Below are 22718 nucleotides of genomic sequence, written 5' to 3'. Positions count from 1 at the left end.
CAATGGATGGGAGGACAATTGCACTGCCTAATTTTACACTTAAGGCACACAGTTTAGCAGTCCAGCCTCCAAAATTCATGTATATTTCCATCCAATCTAAAAAGGCTCCCACAAAGCACTTCACAAAAACAATTACATCAGCACAGATTGTTATTCCTTATGCTGATTTCCACAATACCTTTAATTGCCTTTAATACACATCAACTTCTGATTACTCACTACAGAGGCTCTAAATCATCCATGCAGCTGTCTGGATTCCTTAAAGTGACGTTACACCAAATTCACTGAAGTCCTGTGCAGGTTTCTCTTTCCATCAAGAGAGGCGTTTATTTGACCTACCAGCTACTTTACAACTGGTCTGCTTGAAGTCTGGGTAGAAACTCCTTCTGTCTTCATTGCCTTAAACATGGGTCATGAACAGTGCTATGAGGTCTACTATGTGAGCTGCTGTTAGGTGAAAAATTAACAGAATTAATAATAATTGACACTCAGCAGCATGTAGAGCTAAAAATCAACAGTAATGGCAGCTCAGGTGTCTTCTATAGCTATAGTGTTTAATCTGCTGCAATATATTGGAAGCCTAAGCTTTGATCAAGGGAATATACTTTGAATATATATGTCAGGTGATGTAAATACCTTTTTCACACCCTTGGTAAAAATAAGAATACTGTTATGTGAAGGATTCTTACAAGAAATCATAAAATATTAAGTTTCCACTATACAGAACAAAGATTTCTTCTTCTGTCATGAATGTCAAGCATTTCTGAGTCATTATGAGAACAAAGAAGATGCTGTAGAAAAGGCAGCTACACCATCTTCCCCCTCGGTCCCTCTTGATCCTTTCAGACACACCTTTCATTTCCTTTTGGGTGTTTTTTAGGAGAGGCATTGTTGTGACTGGAATAATAAAGTAATAAAATGTTGCTGGAATAATAAAGTGTTTCAGGAAGAGCACTTGAATGCAAAAAGCCACTCTTCAGCTGAAAAGGAGGCAGCCAGTACCCTGTAACTATGCAGCAAAGAATGCATGAACATTTATTTCAATTATTCCATTTTGGATAACGTAAAACATACTGCTTTAAAGCAAACTGTCCCTGTAATCATTTCCTTATTTCAACCTGAAAATACACTACCTGAATCACTTCTGCTCAGTCTTAATTTTTACATTCTCATTGTACATGTTCTTATGAAGGCTTGAGATACAACATTTCCTTGCAGACAAGCAGAACAACTGGGTTTTTTATACATAAAAGTATACTGAAAGTATCTCCCAAAATTTTTCTTAAAGCTGTCTCATATCTGGACCTCAGATTAAAACTAGTCTTGTACTTTAGGGAATAATTTCAGTGACAACAAGCTTCTTCAATTTTTCCAGTATGCTCCTTCTTTGCTTGGGAACTTTTTTTTCTTCTGCACAAGAGAGATATGGGGATGAAGGAAGAAACATGACTATATTTAGATAATTGTTTGTATAAGATACTGTTAATGTTTACAGAATCATGACAAAGGGGATTTTTTTATTAATGAAGTTACTCAATTAGAAATAATTTAATGTGCTGGATTAGCAGGGTGTTGGGAAAAGACTGAAACAGTTACCTGGCAATTGATCAAGGAGCCTTGTCTCACAGAACAATACTAGCATAAAAATAGCTCATAAATCTGAAAAGCTGATTACTAAAACTGTTGTGGGAGCTTTATTTTTTAGAAGAATATTGAATTAATGAGGAATAATACAAAGGGGGATTTTAATTATTCTGAATAGAAAAATTTTCTACCCCGGCCTCTCAGGATGCATGTGTTTATGTAGGTCACATATCTAAAATTACTTTTATGCATATTTCATTAAAAGCCATATCTTTTCATGAAGGATAGGAAGCAATAAGCCCTCTTTAGATAGTACTATCTCTACAGTGCCTTAAAAGAAAGCTATTTCCTTTGTGGTTATGGAGCTGTTCAGATGAGCCACCAATAAACACAAAACCGGGCATGTTTCATTTTCAGATTATTGCTTTCACATAACACTAAATTGTTTTCTTTCCCACTCTCTCCAAACCCTCATAATCATTTTGAGTGTACAGTAATTAGACATTGGCCAGGATTCTCAGTCTGCTTGTACCTCTGGAGGGTTATTATCAAACTGATAAGAATACTAGGGTAAGCATTTTCATGTTCATCCAAACAATGAAGTCTTGATTCTGAGTCAATTTGTAAGAATTTTCTATGAAATTTTACACATACAAATGAAATTAAACTATCAAAAATGAAATTATTGACCAAATATATTGATTTTTTTTTCAGCTGAAAGCCACTTTGCTGTTTTCAGACAGGAAACATTTAAACATTCCATTTTAGTGTTTTTCTGCATTAATTTTTAACTGGGTTTCAGAATTTTTTTGCAACGTAATGAAACATTTTTCACTAGATTTCTCACACATGTCAATGCTTTCACTTTCTTAATCACTATTGTCACCTTTTCTTAGCTGTAAGACTGAGATTTAGTGTACTGCACATATTTAGGAGAAATGGTGGAAATGTTTGATCCGTTAAGCATCAGAAAGACTAATTACAACTTAAATGATAATTTTTTGCCTCGTCTTGAAAAGCTAATAAGCACAGTGGAGCATTAGAAGGTTGATAAGATACTGTCATACATAATGCCAAATCCTGGATGTCTCAGCTCAGTGACTGAATGTAGATAAAGTTCTAGTTTATCCAAGTGATTCATGAGCTAATGCCCAGGGGCCATTAAATTTCTACAAGAGAGGGAAAAATTATATGGATTTTGACATGTTTGTTAACACAAAAACCCTCATGCTATATGCTTACACTTATGGATACATTTTGTGCTTTCCATTTTTTCTTGTGATTTTTCTTTTTCCTTAGTTTTCATGTGCTGTTGACATTTCTGGTATTTAATCTGGCACGTAATTAACTCCTAGTCTGTACAAGACCATATGCCACACTTAGAGAGTAGAGCAAATACAAACAAGAGGCTTTCATCTAATCTCTATTTTAATTTGCAATGATCTAGACCACTGTAATATGAAGGAGTACCATACCAACACCAACATATAAAAGCAGCAAAATACTCCAGAGAGCACACCTGCTACATCAACTAAATTGTGCCTAACTTCACCCACATATAAATTGTGACTGGGCATAATGTGGGTAGCTTATCACAGGAAATCAACATTTTTCCAGCAATTATGCCTCTGAAACTCTTAGAAGAAACAAAATGATACCCACGATCTGTGCACTACACTGTTTTTAACTAGCAACAACAGTTAGACTTAGTCTCAATGTTTCCAGTATTTGCTTGATAGCTCCTGGTCTGAGCCTAGTAGAGAAGCCAGAAGACAAAACTGCACTAGTTTTTATAAACACAATTAAAAATAGAGAGATAAAATCACTGAGTTTGGCACCATGGGAAAAAAGTAAGAATTGCATAAACTTTGCATTGTCCAAGTAGACATGGGTAAATTCCAGCTAGTTGTATTCCTTCTTTGCTACCTCCAACTGAGGTTTAGCTCACACATATTTCCTGATGCTACTTTGTGATAGCAAGGCAGCAGGTGTGCAATCTTCAAGAGTTCTTCTCAAATAGCTTTTGAGAAGACAGCCTTTCTTCAATTCTGACTGTGACTCAGATGTTGAGATATAAAAGGGACAACAAAAACATTGACACAAATATTTTCCAGTATAAGGGACACTTCATCATCTCAGCAATTAAACTACATTTTAAGATCACTGTACTTTATACAAGGGAAAAAAAAAAAAAAACAACACTGTAACAACCATATCCTAAGGGGTTGCTTTCTTCTGCCTGAAAGTTAAGTGACATTAAACATTTCTAAGGCTCCGTGTTACGCAACAGAAACAGCTTTCTTAGCCATGTATGCATGTTATATATGTCATTTACACTGACTGACAGTGACTTAAAGGTCAGCATCCAAGCAAACCAAGACTCTTGGGAATGGCATATTGCAAATTAATGACGAGTAAATTTCAAAAGGTTCCTCAATTTCAAGTCAGCTCACCCTCTGTAAGTATGGAATGCCATATCTATAAAAACAAGTACATGTATGACACAGGGCTGTATCACAAGTCAGTGCTGATTGAGAGTTGATTATAAACATTGCAAATATGATTACATGGGAATTTTTTTGCATTTTCAGTTTTAATTAGTTGAAACTCAAACTTTATAACATAACTCAAAATAAGACAAAATCAGTAAAACATGTTTTTACACATACTTATGCCTATGGTTTTTAGCTTAAGTAGGTAATCAGAAATTAAGAAAAAATTAGATAATTTTTTCTTTTGTTTCAGTTCCTGTTTTGCTTTGTCACTCAATATTTCTTTTGGTTTCTGTCCTTTCCCTCTTTTTTTATGTCTGTTCACAGCCCATCCCCTTCTGTTGCCTTCATTTCCCTTCTACTGCTATGTGTATAATAAATATCTGCACAGCATAAACACTGTCTAGGATATGAATCCAAACTTTTGTTAAAAACCTGTAACTGATGAGGCCAGGAAAATATCAAGACTAATCAAAAAGATTTCCTTCTACTTCATACCCTCTCAGTTACCAAAACCCACCATTTTTCCTCACAAATAATGAAAACTGTTTAGAAAACCTAGGAATACTATTTCAGTTAGTCATCCCTCTGTGTACATAAGTTCTATACATATAAAAATAATACAAACAGTTTCACATGCAACTTTTCATCCAACCCATCTGAAGACTACAGCTGAAGTTCTGAAATACAAACAGCACAATTTTATGCAAATACTTCTAATATCTTCCTCTACTAGCCTGGAGAGCTGTGCCATCTTTACAAATCTTTGTTGTGTTATGCAAAGCTTCTTGAGAAAGCACCTGCTGTTTGTATATGGTTTTGTTTTTTATGAATGCCTTTGATCCTGCTTTGATCCTGTTTCAGTCAGTCTCACAGAATGGGAGACCAAAGTTGCATTAAAATCCTTAGCATGTTTCTAAAACCCATCATTTAATACTTAGGAAAAAAGTGAGACCACTAAAAATCTTTTAGCAAGATTTCTACAGAGCTTTGATTGAAAAAGGTAGTTTTTAATTCTTGGATTAATATCAATATAATTACTATAATTAATAGGCTAAATCTAGTTAGGCAACATATTTTCTCAATTTAAAGTTAATAATAAAATCAAGATCCTCTAGTTCTGTGATTTTGAACAATCAAAATATGCAGAATGCCTTTAATTTCATTTAGGTGAAGGCAACTAACTGGGAAATTACATTTTAGAACATAGCTAAAGACATTCCTACAGAATCTAAAAAGTATGGTAAGTCAGTTATAAGACAGTCAGTCTCTCAAGCCAGCCAAGAGAGCCTGCTCTTTCAAAGGTAATTGTACTCCTCTATCTAACACATAACTCAAAAATGTTTGAATACAAGTGGTAGTTACAGGTCTGTAAGATAATACCATTTAGCACTAGTCTAATGTATTTTGTCACAGACCCATATAGTTTACAGACATGTATTGATCAATCTGAAAACTGATACAATCCAGATATTTTTTTCCTAAGAATTTGTACTGAGAAACTGGATTATTTAACAAGAAGTTATCAAACCTATGTCATCAACTGTCACTGAAAATTCATAATAAAAGATTAGGAATACTTCTCATTCAAAATGTGCTTGCCTTGCTCAAGGACTTCTCAATATCAAATGCATAAGAAATTCCTTTAGCCCATGACTGGTTCAGAAGTAAGGATATCCTGATCACCTTGCCAGCAAACAGAACAGTAAAATGTAAGATCTCTCTGCAAGCAGTGCTCATATAGGTCTCTCCTCTGTACCACCACTAATATTTTTCCCCCAAATTCTAATATTGAAATAATTTCCTTGACACATCTATCGCTTTCTTAAAATTGAATTAAATTAGCCAACATTTCATTTCAAAACAATAAGGGGAAGATGAAGGATGGAGCAAACAAAGTGTTTGTTTTTTTTCTCCTGCACGAAACAGGATCAAAAAACCCAAATACTTTCTAACATAGTTCATGCCTTGCCAGTCTGTTACTGTTCAAACAGACCTCCAAAAAGCACCACATAATTGTCCAGAGGAGGAAAAATAATTTTCAAGTATTTAATGTTCTTTTGAACTGAAGCCTCATACCTTAGCAAAGAAATCCTACACCTTGGCAGGAAGGAAAAAGCATCTTCTCAACTGAATGATGCAGGGATTTGATTATGAGGTCTCAGTCTCTGTCAGAAGTTTGTCTGGAGCCACTGTGTGCCTTCTTTGTGATTTCTAGTATCCAGTTATTTAATTAAACCAACAGATGCCCAGAGAAAATATTTTATTAAGGCAGTAAGGGCTTCAGTAACTTTCCAAATAGCTAATTCACATAGAGAATTTAGAAGTCATTAAAAATTTACAAGCTGTTATCATTCTCTTCCTGGTTCACCTTGCAGGTCGGCTCACTCAGAAATTTTCCTTCTTTTTCATACTATGCTTAACTGCATTAAAGTATGAAAGTCTACACACAAAAACTGACTATAGTAATTTGGACAGTTTTGACCATTTCTACCAGGCAAACAGAATTTCCACTGCAATGGATGTACATGTAAACCATTCAGTAGCGGTCTAGACAGTGCCAATAACTTCTAAGTTGATTGCAGACATCTCAACATAGCAGACAGCTATAAAGGAATCAAACTGAGAGCTTACAGTGGTCTAAACTGTTAGCATTCTTAGCTGAATGAATTAATCAAAACTAATGTTCATAGTGTGTCTGTAAAAAAACTTTAAAGACTTCCTAGACTAGCAGTAACTATTTTTCTTTCTTTATCTCATTCTTTCAATGTTACATTAATATTCTGAGCTGTGGTTTTATATTGGCATTTATTTTGTAACAAGATCAAAGATGAGAAAGCAAATATTTGCCTTTAAATGCAAACCAAACTAACATAGATGTTATTATGTGAATAAAGCTCTTCCTTCTCTCCAGCCCTCTTTAATCAGCTGAGAAATTAATATGCTTGAACAAAGACAGGAACACTGATTTATGTATTGTGCTCCCTAAATCCTGTCAAATATATTATAACAGTTTCTTCTTTACTTTTACAGAAGATCCACCTGACTCACAATCCATATTAACTGCAAAAAACAATTAGTTGGGAAATGATCCCATTATGTCCTATATTACAGGAATTAATTTTTTTTAAGGTTGGGTGTAGAAGGGGAGCCTCCGTAACATGAAACACAGGAAAACACAATGTGGTTTCTTTATGGTTTGACTGGAAACCTCTCTGAAGGTTATGCACATCCCTACATCTCCATGTAAACTTATAATAAGGCATCAAAACAGCTTCATAATTCTGCATCCATAATTAACACAAAAATCTGCAACCAAAATGGTTAGTTTAGAACTTAGTTCTAAGAATCGGGGAGGAAAAAAAAAAAGCCCTCAACAAATGTAGTTAAATGAAGATCCTATTTTTACAAAGATCTACAAACACATTTCATCCGAATTGTAATAAATGCAACCACTTCACAGTGATGGAAGTACAGACAGGCAACATTCTTATTAACTTCACTGACTGATGCTCCTACCAACTTTATCTATTATTATAACTATGCATTTAAATCTCTTCAGGATCAGGAGCTTACACTGCTTCAGAGAGAACTTAAATTGTAATGAATGATTTTTTCATTAAATCAGTGAGCAAAAAGAGCATGTTCCTTTACTACCAATTATCTGTAACTAGATAAAAAATATCTACTCATTGGGAAATTTTCACAGTTTTCTGAACTAATTTTAGTTGTAAGGTTTCTTGTGAGATATGCAGGACTTAGTACAAACCAGCAATTAGCACTCATAAATTAATAGTAGTCTGTGTGGTTGATTTTTTTGGGTCACAATACAATGATCCCTTTATGTTAGATGACTCCAATATTTCGCTAACCTTTCTTTAGTAAGTGGAAGACAGTGAGATACCAATTCCTCATCATGTCTACACAAATACCAGCAGCAGGCCTTAAAATTCACTTTATACAAACATACAAACAGAAGAAATGTTTCTTGAACAGCTAAAAAGGAACACTTAAAACATTCAGCAATAGTCAGTCTATAGCATTTATCACACATAAGAGTTTACTTTGAGAGCCTTGAGCAAAACTCAGCATTGCTGAAAAATTCAAACAACATTTTAGATTTTTGTCTTAAGTATCCCATTATTCCTGTTTCTGCAAATCTGACAAGCTTACAATGAAAAGCACCATGTAGATTGGAAAAACCAAGGGGTTTTTTTCTACCTAATATGGCAATTTGTTTTACATAATTATCATATGCCTTCATTATTTATTTTCAGATTCTGATAAAATGTCATTTATTCCACACCTGATCTTCTTTTATAAAACAGAACTGGCCAAATACAAATGACATGAGTATTTCCATTAAATAATCACAGACAAACATTTGCTTGGTCATACCCTTTTTTTTTCTTCCTTTTTGCATGACCTTTCATAGCCTAATCCCAGGCCCTGATCCTGGTGCCACTCAGATATGCATTTGTGGAAATGTCGCATTTGTGTTTTAATGTTTGAAACACTGGGCTTCTGAATTGTACTCTACTGGTTTTATACATTTTCTTTTTTTCAACATGGTTGTATTCTAGGAAGAAAATTATCTAATTCCACAATTAATTTCTACCTGCTGTGACAGCGCACCCTCAGGGTAAATATGATATTTCATATTAACACACTGAAAGCTTCCACTGTGATTGACCTTAAAGACACTCACAAATTAATTACTTTGCTCATCAATATGGCATGGCAGCTAAAAGATTTGAGCAGATACCCAGCCAGTTAACATGCATGCTGCCATCTGCTGAATATGACAAGGGATTTACACTACTCTCTCTGAAAGAAAAGCTGTGCTGCTTTCCAAGAAGTATGTTATCAGACTCCTCATTCCCAAGTCAAATAATGACTGTTCATGTTCTGTAAAAGAATTGGTAGTGTCTCATAGGTTTTTTCGCCCATAGGTTTAAAACTGAAAAGGAGACTATCTCAGCAAATTCATTTAAACTTTGGGGTTGAGTCCACTGCTTAACAGCTGAAGCTAGGTTATATTCAAAAACATCATTAGATTTAAATGAACCCTCAAGAAGTGCAGATGTGAGAAAGGAATGTCACAATTTATGTACCTCATTGACCACCCTCAGTACTACTCTGATTTAAAATGCTGTCCTCTGGCTTGGGACAAAAAAAAAAAATGGTATTAATGTGTAAGCTGAAGTTCCTGTAAAACAATGGTCAGGGGCCAGCACAGTGAAGCAACTTTTTAGAATAGTTAATTATGAGAGAGTTTGACACTATTCATGCAAAGACTACAGCTAGCTTCTGAAAAAAAGCAGAGGTGTTCTAAAAACACACACACTTTCAACTTGTACAGTACCATTCCTGTGATTAAAATTCATATCAAACTGATCTACATAGTAATACGTAAATACATATATACGCATGTAAAAGTACATATTATACATCATATTGGTGAAAAAATCCATACTGATGGGAAATGCAGCACCCACACTTCCTCCTTATTCCTGAGGAATAAGATAGGTGGCTGGCTCTTAGTCCTGCTCACAGCAGAAGAGACAAGCCAGTTGTACAGATCACCACCATTTACATCATTACAGGACAATTCAAGCTGGAGGAGACCTCAGGAGGTCTCCAGCTCAAACTGCTGCTCAAAGCAGGGTCAGCTGTGAAGTCAGACTTCAAAGTTACTCAAAGTTTTATTCAATCTGGTCTAGGAAACCTCCAAGGATGCAGATGGTATGGCCTTGCTGGGCAACCTGCTCCACTGCTTGGCTTAACAGTGAAAAAGAGTTTCCTTATGCCTTAAAATGTGAGATATTTATAGTTGTTATGCTTCCTGAATATTAAGTGTTGTAAGTATTATTCACTTTTTAGACACACTAGTTATAAATTAGGGGTAGCTTTATAAAAGATAACAAAATTACTGGAATGGAAATCCCAGTTTGAAGGAGTAATATGATATTTTGCTCAAAGCATAGCTTTATTACAATTATTTTTCTATAGATTATTTAATCCAGTTATTCTCTCTACAATTTACAAATGGGCTGACATCTTACCTAAAATTGAATAAAATCTTAATAAACTTTTTTCTCTAAAGAAGAGATCCTATACTTTGACTAAGTATCATAGCCAGAGCTATGAGTGCAACTGGAACAAATGGAATCATTGTATCTGTCCTTCTGCGGCTGCTGCACAACAGGATAGGAGGAAAATCAAAACTACCAAAGAGCCGACTCTCAAGTATTTGGGGTAACACCGGGCAAATGGATTAGGATAAAAAAAGGGATAATATGTCCCACATGCAAGTTATAGACTCCCAAATCTGATACTGTAATAAGAAAATCAAAAACAAATGACACTGAATGTTGTGGAATGCAGAAGTAGCTGAGCTGTCCAGCCCAGCCAGCACAACTCTTCATTAGCTCACTGCACTGCTCTGAGACCTGGATGGAGCCACCTTTCTACAGTATTTCTCTTCCTAATGTTTACCTCCTGAAATGCTGCCTCCCGACTTAAACTGATCTCAGAGAGCACCTTGACAGGCTCCTTCCACTGCACCCACACCAGTATTCCAAATATCATCCTAAAGAAGAACCCAGTAAGCATCATCTTGAAAAATTACCCTTTTTTCCAAATTTCTATTCATAGTGATTAAAATATAACTGAACTATAAATCTGAATATCCTATAGCTATATTATACTCTAAAGATTATGTTAACTCCTAAAAGGCCAGAAAGAGAGTTTATTTCATAGATTTCTTTTTGATGCATGAATGAAGTCCTGAATCAAAAAGTAAATAAATAAGCATGGTATCTGAAAGAAAAACAAAGCAAGCTAAATCACAGAAATGTTTAAAAATATTGATCTGAGCTTTATATACAATTTAAACTTCCACAGAGTTAAGTCTTTCTTGTATTTCAGAGGAACTGTAAATATGTGGGAATACTTTACTAAGGCCATTTCTTCTCTAATGACAATTAAGGTCAAACTTAAACTTTGGCAGAGGTACAAACTTTTGTTTGTATCTTTTTCTCTCTCTTTAGCTGCCTTGAGATATCAAAATCTTTTCTGTAGTGAAGAACAAATTTATCCTCTTCAAGGACATTTCAGAGCAGCTAACATCAACAAGGGTCAGTATTCAACCCTTCTTTCCAACTCCCTAAACTTTTCATTCTCACAATCAGAAGAAAGCCTAGAGTTCAAAATCCAGACCACCTTCCTAAGCTAGTAGAAAATTCAATGAAATACTAGGTATAAAACAAATTGAATGAAGAAGTTTCCTGTTTTCAAAAAATATTTGTTAGCACTGCAATTCAAAAGTTTTCAGATGTTACCTGCTACAAACAAAGATTGCCTTTCCACAGATGCACATGTGAGGTATCCTTTTTCATAACTCCCATCACTACTTTCCAGCTGCCAAACTCAGACTGCAGAACTTGAAACTTCTTTATACATAATTTGGTACCTACAGCCAATTTATCAACCTTGCTTTCCGTGCACCCGAGTGAACAAGCCTCTGTCTTACCCAACTGCCAGCAATACCTCTCGCAATCTGCTGTGAAGGAAAGTTGCTGTAACTTTAGGCACACACTGAGAACATCCCTCCCCATCCAGACAAGCTGCAGGCACAGCGTGCCTCCATTCTGCTAACACTCTGGCCCTTGATGCCTGCAAGGAAAGCTTTTGGTGTCTCTTTTCTTCTCTCTCACAATCATGTATTTCACACTGACTGCAGAAGTCAGTCTCCACACAAAGACTTCAAGAAGAAATGTCATTCACATAGAATTTCATAGGTTTTTAAGGATGATTAAAAGCTTTGCTAGAGAGAGATCTTCACAATCAGGGCACTTGCCATTTCAGGGTATATAGCAGAAATAAAAACTTCTCATGAGAACTTGAATTTTGTTTAATTTTTCAGATAAACTTTAACAAACAGAATTTTTTCAGGTACTAATTGCTAATGATTCTCAGCAGTCTTCAGACAGTCTTTTAAAAAATTACTTGTCTCATTGCTAGAAGAATAAATCTATTACATATTTTCATTTTCTTACAAATGGATTATTAAAATCAAGCAGAACAGAATTGGGTCATTTTATGCTATCCTTTTGAAACATGTTTTGGTACCTTTTCATATATCAAACAAATTATTAGTTTGTAACAAAAGAAAATATCTGAGAAGTTCAGGAGTTCTGAAGGCTTGTGTTTTTAGGGGAACTACTGGTTTTATTTTTCAATTTAACTCTTCAATACTTTACTGATTTCAAAGACAGGTATTCCAAGCAGCATCAGGAAGTGGAAAAACATACTGCATCACTGAAGTTCCTCAGACACTTTGCATTCTATGATTAATTTAATACTTCATATGCTTTGCCAACTTTATCTATGATAAACTGAGAAAAAAAGAAGGGGAGAAAAGCATGGGGAAAGTAAAGCCAGAGAAAATTAGAGAACTAGTCATTGAGGTGCTCTAGAAAATATTTAAATACCTTCAATCTTGCCTCTGTGGCTTTGAATCTATGTTCTTTTTTCATACTGGATTGTTTCTGCTGAAAGCACCATTCACTTTGTCCTTTTTGACATCCTGAGGTTTTCAGTACATTGGTACCATTACTTTATATTGAATTCATATGAATATACATAGCTGGCCCCTTTTATATTTTTTTAGTGCCATTTAATAGAAAATGGGGCTTTTACATTCTTTCTACAGGAGGGTAAAAAAAAAAAAACAACAACTAATCTCCTTTCTGTATCTTTTATATTTTCCTTGTAGAAGATAATTCAAAGGCAGTTGTATCAGAGGGGAGTCTCTTTCCATTGTTGACTCTGGAATGTCAATGAAAGCTCATTCATAATTTCCTTTCCATGCCATAAGGAAAGATAATTTGTAGACCTGCCTTCCAAGGAAATGAAAGACTGTATCTCTGTAAAAGATACTGCTGATGAAAAGGGGGTGTCTAAGTCATCTCAGCATAAAACATAAATTTTAATTCACTCACAAAACAAAATCTAGTTATTGTAACCCTAGAAGCAATTCAAAAAGGTAATAAAACACTGGAAATTACAGGAAAAGTCAGCATTTTTGATCGGGAAACATTATGCCAAGGATTTGCAATCTTTTCAGATAGCCTGTAAGCACAAAGATCCATTTGTCTTTTAGCAGTGGTTTTAGCTCCTCAAGGCAAACAACACCAATCTTGTAGAGCTGGAGACAGAAAATTGTGTTCCGTTCACACTTATCCTAACACCCTCCCAAACCTGGAGTTTTGTTTTGTCTGACGTTTGGCATTTTAACACTCAAGTTTTGCTTCTTTAAGGATATTTTTAGCCCACTTTTCCCTTAGTTAAGATTATATAGCACCTAAAAAAAAAAAGGCACAACAGTGTTGGCCTTTCTGTAGAGGATGCTTAAAAGGCACACAGTGAATCCCCCAGAGAATCTAGATAAGACCAAAAAATTTCTAACTGTAAAGCGAAAATAGATGTTTACCACACAAAGCTGAAAAACACATTTATAATAATCTTAACCGTGTCATAAATAAGATTACCCTGACCATAGGTCTTGAGTTTGAGCCTTCTAAGGGAAAATAATTGAACCATTACGATGCTTTGCCCATGTTAACAGGATAGTGCTGTTATTTACACTTGGGCCGTGCTCAGCTGTGCTGAAGGCACATGCCTGAGGAAACCAAATCCCATCGCTGCCTGTGAAACTGTCCTGTGAAACTGACATGTGAAAGTGTCCTGTGAAACTGACCTCTGAAACTGACCTGCACAGGCGGACAGCAGCCAAGCCAGCCCTGGCTGGAGAAACAGCGCTGTCTTGAGTGCAAAGATGCTGGCTGATGTAGGGAAAAGGAAACTCCTGACTGCCCTCGGGCAGGCTTCCCAGGGTGCCCCTCAGCAAATGACCTCCACCTGCCTGCACCTGCACAGGCTGTCCCACCTCAGCTCACAGGCCAAACCAAGGAGACACGACGGTCCTTTGCTGCCCACGGGCCAGCTGGAAAGCACAGGTGGCTTTACCCTCACCAGAGTTCAGTCAGGCCCTGACTTTACTTTCTAGACGGAGATGCGAAAGGGATTGCCCTGAGGAAAAGCCTCTTCCCGCAGCTCCCCACATCAACCCACCCTTGCCAGGGTGCCAGGCGCTGCTTTCGGGACAGCGGCTCCTCCCCGCCTACAGCTGCGCTCCACAGAGGCGCGGGCCCTCGCCGGCCACTGCCGAGGAGAATAACCCGCGGCCGGGAGCGGGCTGGGCGCTGACCCGCGGCCGGGAGCGGCTGCCGGGGCCGCCCTCACGGGGCACCGCGCCCCCCGGCGGCGCGGCCACGCCTCCCCTCACCCGCGGCCGCTGCCCGGAGCCCCGCGCCCCCCGCCCGCGCGCCCTCCCGCCGGCGCTGATGTCACATCCGCCGCCCGCGCCCGGCCAGCAGCGCCGGCTCCGCCGTCTCCCGGGCCCGAAGTTTTGCGGTGGGCTGGCCGGGGGGAGGGGAGGGGCGGGGTGGGACGGGGCCGAGGAGCCGCTCCGCCAGCTCGGGCAGCGCCGTCCTCGCCCGCCCTCCCCGCGCCGAGGCTGCCCACGGAATGAGCGTCCCCGGGGCGGCTGCCGCTGCCGCCTCCACTCGGGCTCCGGCGGGCGGGCAGAGAGCGCGGCTGCCGGCGCGGTCGCTGCGGCGGGAGCGGAGTGAATGACCGAGAGGAGCGGCGCGAAGAGGCAGCCCCGGGATCAGGATGCGGGCGCCCGCCAGCATCCTCAACCTCCTGCTGCTGTCCTTGCTGGCCGGCCTCGATCCCTCCAAGGTAGGAGCCGGCCGGGCGGCAAGTTCGCAGCGGCGGAGCCTGCCCGCACACGGCGTCTGCGGTAGCGGGCGATGCGCCGGATGGCTCCGGGGAGAGGCGGGTGGTGTCCTTGGCTGTCCGAGCGGCCAGGAGGGAGAGGAGAGCCCGTGTCGGGAGCGGCTGGCCCCGGTTCCCGGCCCGGGCGGGGGGCGCGGTGGCCGCCGTCAGCGGGGCCCTGGGCCGGGCCGGGCAGGGCACCCCTGCAGCCGCCCGCGGCCCCCGGCGCTGCTCTCGCTCGCGGGAGCTGAGCTGTGCCCGCCGCACGGGGACGGGGCTGCCGTGCCCGGTAGCTGTCCAAGGCCGGTCGCTGTCCAGCGCAAACCAGCGGCGATCCATCCCGCTCCAGGCAAGGAGGCATTTATAGCGCTGGGTGACTGCGCCAGTTCTGGGGAAGCAGCGAGGCGCTGGAAGCAGGGATCGGCAGCCCCCGACTGGAAATAAATTTGTTTAGAGTGAAACTGGAGGCGTCACGTGAAGACACTGAATTTAGTACTACAGCCACGCTTCGGGCTGCTGCAGTTCCGTTATTTACAAACGTGTTCAAGTCACCAAGAAATCGCAGCTGAAATTGAAATAATGATAAAAGTAAACAATAGGTTTTAGCCGTGCAGCCTGGCTGGTGAAGAAGATTTCAGATTAAGTCGTTTAGAAAACCAGAATTGCACTCTACCACCTAGGAGCAGTAATGACTGAAAGCCCCAGGTCTGCAGATGTCTGTAGTGCTGTATTTTATAGATGTAGAACTTGTCTCAATTGTTGTTTTTTGTGGCATACAGTCTTGTAACTGTGAGCATTATAAAAACGTGAGAAAGAGAAAACATGACGAGAGAAAACATTACTATAGTGTTGCAGTCCATTAGCAGCAGCACTCCGTGCCATGTTGCCACCATTTACATTGTGTGGTGGTGAATGTCATATTAATGATGCCAGTTAGGTACCTGACAATGGTGTGAGGCAATGCTCAGCTCTTCTGGTGGGTTTTCTATTTAAAATAAAGATATCAACCTGTACATATACAAATATGTACTGAATGTCCAACAATATGGAAGAGATGCTCCTCTTTGAAAACAAAACCAGAACCTAAAAAGCAATTCTGTGGAAATCTGATTTACAGCTGCAGTATTCTGACTGCTTTTCAATAAGTAAGATATAGGGGCAAGTTAAAAAAGCAGGAGGTGATAAAGGATTAATAACATTACCTAAGAAATTAGTTACATCAGCTCTATTAAATGAGAGCTATTTGGAAGTCAGGTATTGCTGTGCGTGTAAGGAGACTCATCAGGCAGTGCACACAGGGGAGTTTCACATCTGTGTGAACAGCAGCACATGGTCTCATCATAACTACAGGTTTCCACACATTCATTTTCTTTATTTTTCTGTCTTCTATTGCACTTATCAAGATCTAATAAAATAACTGCATAAAAGTAGGAAAAGCAAATTTATATCCTTCTGTGTCCACAGAAGAGTAAAACCACTAATGAAGCAAACAGATATGGCAGAACAATTCTTTTTAGTTCAGACCTCAAAGTAACACTGGGAAAAAATGTTCCATTTTCTGTCTCTGTCACCATCCAGCACTGAAAAACAGGATGAGGCACTGGAATGAAATGGCACAAATGAACTTTGGAAACTGTGCTTCTAGCCCTTTTTGCTGTGCCATGCCGTGCAAAGGGCATGAAAATGGCCTTTTATTCATCTCTCTGTGTGACATTTTCAGAGATATTCAGATGTTCTTTCCAGGCTCTTTTGACTTTGTCAAGGGTCAGGAATAAAAAAGCTCAAAAGTCCTTAAGATTACATTAAAATTGGAAGTCTCTTTTTTATCAGACCTAACTGGGTTTTCATAAATTAATAAAAATGGGATCAAGTGGATCCTACACCACATTAAACACAAAAAGATGTCACATGGCAAACAGTAATTTTTGTTGACTATGAACAATAGATTTCATACTTCTGTGGAAAATTATACATGTAAAAATTTTAACAACATTTTTTCTAGCAGAAAAGTACAAGTACTGACTGAACACACTTCAGAAATGGAACTAATGCTCAATTATTTATCTTGCTTTATGCTAAATTGAAGTAAATTAATAATTTTCCGCCCTGCAGTTTGGGAAGCAAATCTATGATATGAACCTAATTGTAGGAAACAAGGGAATGGTAGATTCTTTCATTTCCTGAAAGAATTGTGCAGTACGTTCATGCCTAGAAAGACAACTTTCTACATGCCCTTGACACTCACAAACTACGTAGCTTATGGAGATGAATCACAACAGATATTTCCAGTATACACAATACAGTTCTAGTCATGTCCTACATAATTTTCAGGTAATAATTTATTTTATTTATCAACTATCTTAAAATAATAGTTGATCAATAAAATCAACTTTTGGGAAGTAAAAAAAAAAAAAATCTTTAATTTAGTACCAGACTATCACTGAGTGAAGACTGCTGTCTCCAGGCACTTTGTTATGACAGAGATGTTGTGCTCAACTTACTCAGTTATTTACTGACAGTAAAGTGTTTAAGTATCGCCATCTTATGGTAAAATATGCAACAAAAATTTATATATTGTTTATTTCCCAGTCTCTGAAACATTAAGATTTTATTTCAACCATAGTAATTTATTATCCATGCTCTTGAATTCTTTCTTTTAAACTTGATATAAAATATTGATCACCTTTAGAAATTCTTCTTTAACAACTGGAAGGCAGCTCAGTAATGATAAATTTTAACACAGTGCTAATTACTGAATTTCAATTTAAGATACTTACTAAATGTTATGTTTGTTGACTTTATTTTTTTCTCTGTATTTACATAGGACATTTTTTTAATTATCAATGATAATATATTTCATTAAAGAGTTATTTCTAACAGGGTGGCTAGACATTCAGCAGAAAGCCAGCTACAATGAAAGGACTTGGCTAGAAAAATCTTTCTTTCTCCTGCTCATAAGTGCAGTATCTTGAAAGAAGGAAGTATCCATAGGATACTAGGAAATTTCTAAGAGTTACTGCTAGATGGCATCTCTGTGCTGCTTTTCTCCACCTGGAGTTTTCTGTAATGACCTTCATAGTATGTAAAGTGGACTTGTTTTCTAAGGGTTGCTTTCCTTACCATCATTTGGTAATCACAGTGGTATAACCAAGTAAGCATTTTGTAGTGTGATAAAGCTGCTCCACAGAGAAATCAAGCTCAGCATTTTTTGAAGTCTAGATGGCATTTTGTAAGTTTAACTTTATAAATATAAATAGATCTGATAAATATGTTCATGTTTCAGTGCAGTTAATGACCTTTAGGGGCTCTATATCCTACATCTATTTATTTCCCATTTTTTGAATTTTGCAAAAATATATTTCAAAAAGTGACTGCCAAGTACAATCCAAGACAGAAACTAAGTACAGTATTATTAAGGACAGTAACAGAAAGGAACTGTGATTTGTATTCATTGCATGGGATAATAGGATGGTTGGGAATATTAACATTAAACAAACAAAAAGCTGGTTTGAAATCAGGCATCTGTTTTTGAATGCTTAAACTTTGCATCCTTGGAATGGGTGTGTTTCTAGATTTTAAAAATCTATGATTTTCACACATAATCAGACTACACAAATAGCCATTAAAATCTTTCTTTTTCCTGGATTTCAAGAACTTATCAGTAGGAAGAGTGCACTGCTTTAGTGCTGGTTAGCCATACAAATTAATTTATCCCTTTTGCAAGAATTTGCAAGAACACTATGTACAGCAAAGGATTACCACAATAAACTATTTTACTGAAAATACGACTCGTAGGAGTACAATACAGTGCTAAATTAAATCTTGTTACCTACTTGGAAATTAAATTACTTTCTATCTTTCTTACAGTATTAGTAGTTAGTCAGTATGAAAATCATTCATATTTATTTAACCTCCAAGGTTTAAGAATGCTCTAAACCATTAATTCCTGACTGTGATCAAGTCTCACTTGGTGTCTGCTCTCACAGTTCTGAGGAACCTGACTAGATAGCCATTGAAGAACATCCCATTACCATCAATATGCCCTGGGCTCTTTCCCAGGTGTCATTCCAGACAGGTATTCACTACATCATTTTAAGTAAAATATATTAAGGTATTGGAAAAGAATATGCAAAAGAACACGAGAGTGACATCTGACATCTGCATGAGTGCAAACTCCCCTGTTGCTATCAGATACCACGTGGTCTTCAAGGGCTTTTTAAAACTGTTGATGGGAAGAGGTCTTTTTTTTTTCCCTCTGGTTAAAAACCAGAGGGAAATGAGCAATTCCTCTGTTGCTCATGGCTGTTATGACTTCTACTCATTTGAATGCACTCAAAACCAATTATATATGTTATATATATACTTATGTATATATATATGTTGTATATATATTGGATATGTTATACAAAATCTCAAAAATAGCTGTATATGTATACATCTACACAGGCAGACATATCCTCACAGGAAACAATTATTTTTCCGATAGAGGCATATTGCCTTCAGGTAACCAGGCTTCCACCTTTCTTCTGTGTTTGGCAAAGTCATGAGCCAGTGAAACAGAATCAGTTCACTAAGTCTCCCAAGAGGAAAAAGCTGAAGCACGGAAGACAACCATCAGAAACAAGAAATGCAGTATTGAAGCTATTAAAACAACATCAGCTCTAAAAATGGTGTTTCTAGTTGGCTGCAGATTTAACACAGTTGTGTTAAAATTGCAAGTTCAAATATGTGAAATTCGTAAGGGACCTATTAAGAAATGAACAGAGAGTCTTCAGAGAGGCCCCAGTCTGTTTGGGGCACTGAAATCCCCTTTTTCAAAACTGCAGTATGACAAAAATGGTTCAGGGCATCACTTAGGCATTCTTAGTGAATCTTGACTGAAAGGCTTGGAAAATTCAAAAGCATTCTGTAAATCTTTGCAGCAGGAGTGTGGGACAAGTCCTGTCAAGGACCATCTTCAGCAAGAACAGCAATCTATCCTACTGCTTCATTCCACAAGGCAGTAGATTTCTTGTCTAGGGCCAAACCTAGAGAAAACAAAGACTGTGTGCCTGGATTTGAGTACAGAATTCTTTTCATGAGTGAGAATTCAGAAGCAGTGGAAAAGTACCCTTACTTTCAGAATTTCAGAATTTCTTGGATAATTTACATACTGAAAGGTTCATGGAATACTTTCCTTTCATGCTGTGCTATGCTGCCTTCAGCTTCATGACAGAGGTTAGTACATCAGAAAAGCTAAAGAAGCAACCAGGTATATTTTTCATAATTCAGTAAACAATCTTAAATTGGAATTTGAGTTATAGCCAAAAGTAGATTGAATACCAGGCCTATGGATATAGCATTTTGTAAAGTCCTACCCAGCTGCTTCTAAAGCTATGTCTTTTCACAAGAAAAACATTTTATGTAATTACTCATAAAATATGCAGTCCTCTTTATTTAAAACATTTTTTTTTTCCTCAGGAGGAATTAAAGAAACTTTATTATTCTGACCTCTTCTGAGCCTTTTTCAGACTTTTAAATCACTTAAGTAACTAACCTAAAGCAGCCCCAGATAACACAAATGCAATGTTTTTCATCCTGCATTCCCCTGAAGAACAGTCATCTGTCTGCTGCACTGCCTTCTAACCAAACAAATCCTTGTAACTGTGATTTAATGATTCTGTTTACTTGTTTCACTGAAAAGCATATATCAGTCAGCATAGCAACAGCCTAAGCAAATTCTGAGAAGAAGTAGCCCTCTTCAGTGCTATGGTTTTGGGAAATAGTGTTTGCACCCTCCTCAAGCTGTATAGTAACCCATAAGGGGGCAACCAGAACTGGAAAAAACTAACTCCATTCTGCATGAGAACTGAATGAACTCTCTTATTAAGTGCCATTCATAATATGGTGAATACTATTCTTAAATTACTGGGGCATATTATTAAAAGATAGTTTATAGAGATTTTCATGGATTTCCCTTCTTAGAACTACAGCTAGAGGAATATACTTCAAAATGTGTTTGTGTGTCCCTTTGAAGGAGACAACTAAGCACGTTAGTAGTTTTTCACATATGAAATTGTAAATGCTATTTGAGTTTGGACTTTGGATTTAAAATCAGATTCACATAAATATGAACTTCATTTAGAAGCATTTAGAATACATTATTACTTGTGATGACAGCAAATATTATTGATCTGAGATCTCATAAACACAAACCTATCACACCCTTCCTTATTCATATTAAATGTGGTGGTTCAGTCTCAGCCTCCCTACTACAATTTGGTTTTTTTTGTATTCTTTTTGTATAACCTCCTACATATTATTCAAACTCTTCTACCTTCTTATAATAAGACTGTTTCTTTTCAATATATGATATTGGGACGTTCTTCCCAAGAAAATTCGTAGAAGGCAGTGTAGTTGTAACAAACTATTGTACTGATTAACCATCAGTACACAGAGTAGATGATGGTACAAAGAACATAGGTCCAGTCCTGAAACCAGTGTGACAGGTTTGGATCTATAATGAGATCTCAGATCAATATTGTTTGCTGTCATCACAGGTGTTTGTGGGCACCTGCATAAAGAATGTTGAGATGCATGTCAGGCAGCTTAAATACAAAGATTGCCGCTGACCTCTTTTCCATCCTGTCCCTGAATACATACACAATTATCAAAACACTAAAAACATGCATGTTAACAATCTCCCATGAGAATCAGCTTTAGCCACAAGCAAAGAGGATAGTCTCCTGCATTTCTGACTTTTTAAAGCCTCAAGTTCACTTCTGATTCTTTAACCTAGAGGCTTATCCTACTGCCACCTCTGCCTGCCACATAACATGCAGGAATTTACTGACTTCTGGGTACCTCCTCAGTCTCCAACAAAAATTTTGCAAGGGCTCTCGCTTTTCTTCATGATTAATATGTTGATATTAAAATAACATAGACTTCACTATTCAACAAGCTCAACAGTATGTACTTATAGTAACATGTGCAATTAAACTAGATATGCAGAAATGTAGCTGGAAAGGTAAATGAGTAAACTGGAAGCTATGTTCCGTATATATCGTACAAAACTTGGAGTTTTCAGTCTTACAGAAATGTCCTGGCCCTGAAAAATACACTGAAACCAGTGCATGCAAAGATGCAAAGAATAAGACAAGTTCCTCTAAGGTAGGAGCATGTGTAAATAGTAGGAGTGGCTATGTCTTTACCCTTTCTACTGATCTTTCATTTTAAACCCTTGAAGTTACATACACACTACATAATCCTGTGTTCTTTGATGTAATAGGTTCACTTATGACATCAAAAAATCTGTCGGCTGTGACTCATGCAAGGTTAAATAGATGATATTCATTCTAATCCTTTTCAAGAGAAAGTTTATAAAAATAAGTTTTAATGACCTTCTGCTATACTAGTTCTGCAGACACTGCTAAAATAAATACTTCCATATTAGCAGATGATACAGATATATATTTCTACTTTGTTTCCTTTCCACATATCTTGCTGTGATCAGCAGTCTGTCCAGCACAATTCAAGAAGCTCAGATTTCTGTGCTGTAGTGGGTTTTTTTGCTGATTTTTGCCCTCTGGACTTGCTTTCTCATAAAGCCACATACATCTGCTGTGAATAGCCTCACTATGGTGATAGAGCAAAATTTAAGTATATCCAAAGTTCCGGGTACTGGCCTTTCATGTACATATGGTGCCCTGCTTTAAATTTTTGCAGTTTTCCTTATCTGGAGTAGATGTTGCTGTTACCGTTCCGTGAGATCTCACAACACCAGCAATGTTCTGTCCTTTCTTTAAAACAGCAAAACAC

General features: G+C 37.8%; 1 protein-coding gene across 1 annotated transcript in view; it reads left to right on the top strand.

Annotated features, from left to right (window-relative positions):
• Positions 1-14595: 14595 nt before the first annotated feature.
• Positions 14596-22718, top strand: part of OLFM3 (olfactomedin 3) — a 51038-nt gene continuing 42915 nt past the window's right edge. Inside the window, exon 1 of the mRNA XM_038144594.1 lies at positions 14596-14885. Within this exon, the coding sequence (XP_038000522.1) occupies positions 14817-14885 (69 nt within the window). The 5' untranslated portion in view covers positions 14596-14816. The remainder of the gene's footprint in view (positions 14886-22718) is intronic.

This window comes from Motacilla alba, chromosome 8, assembly GCF_015832195.1.
Source record: "Motacilla alba alba isolate MOTALB_02 chromosome 8, Motacilla_alba_V1.0_pri, whole genome shotgun sequence".
NCBI lineage: Eukaryota > Metazoa > Chordata > Aves > Passeriformes > Motacillidae > Motacilla > Motacilla alba.
Note: the sequence above shows the minus strand (reverse complement) of the source record. Positions and strands in the feature narration are given on the sequence as shown.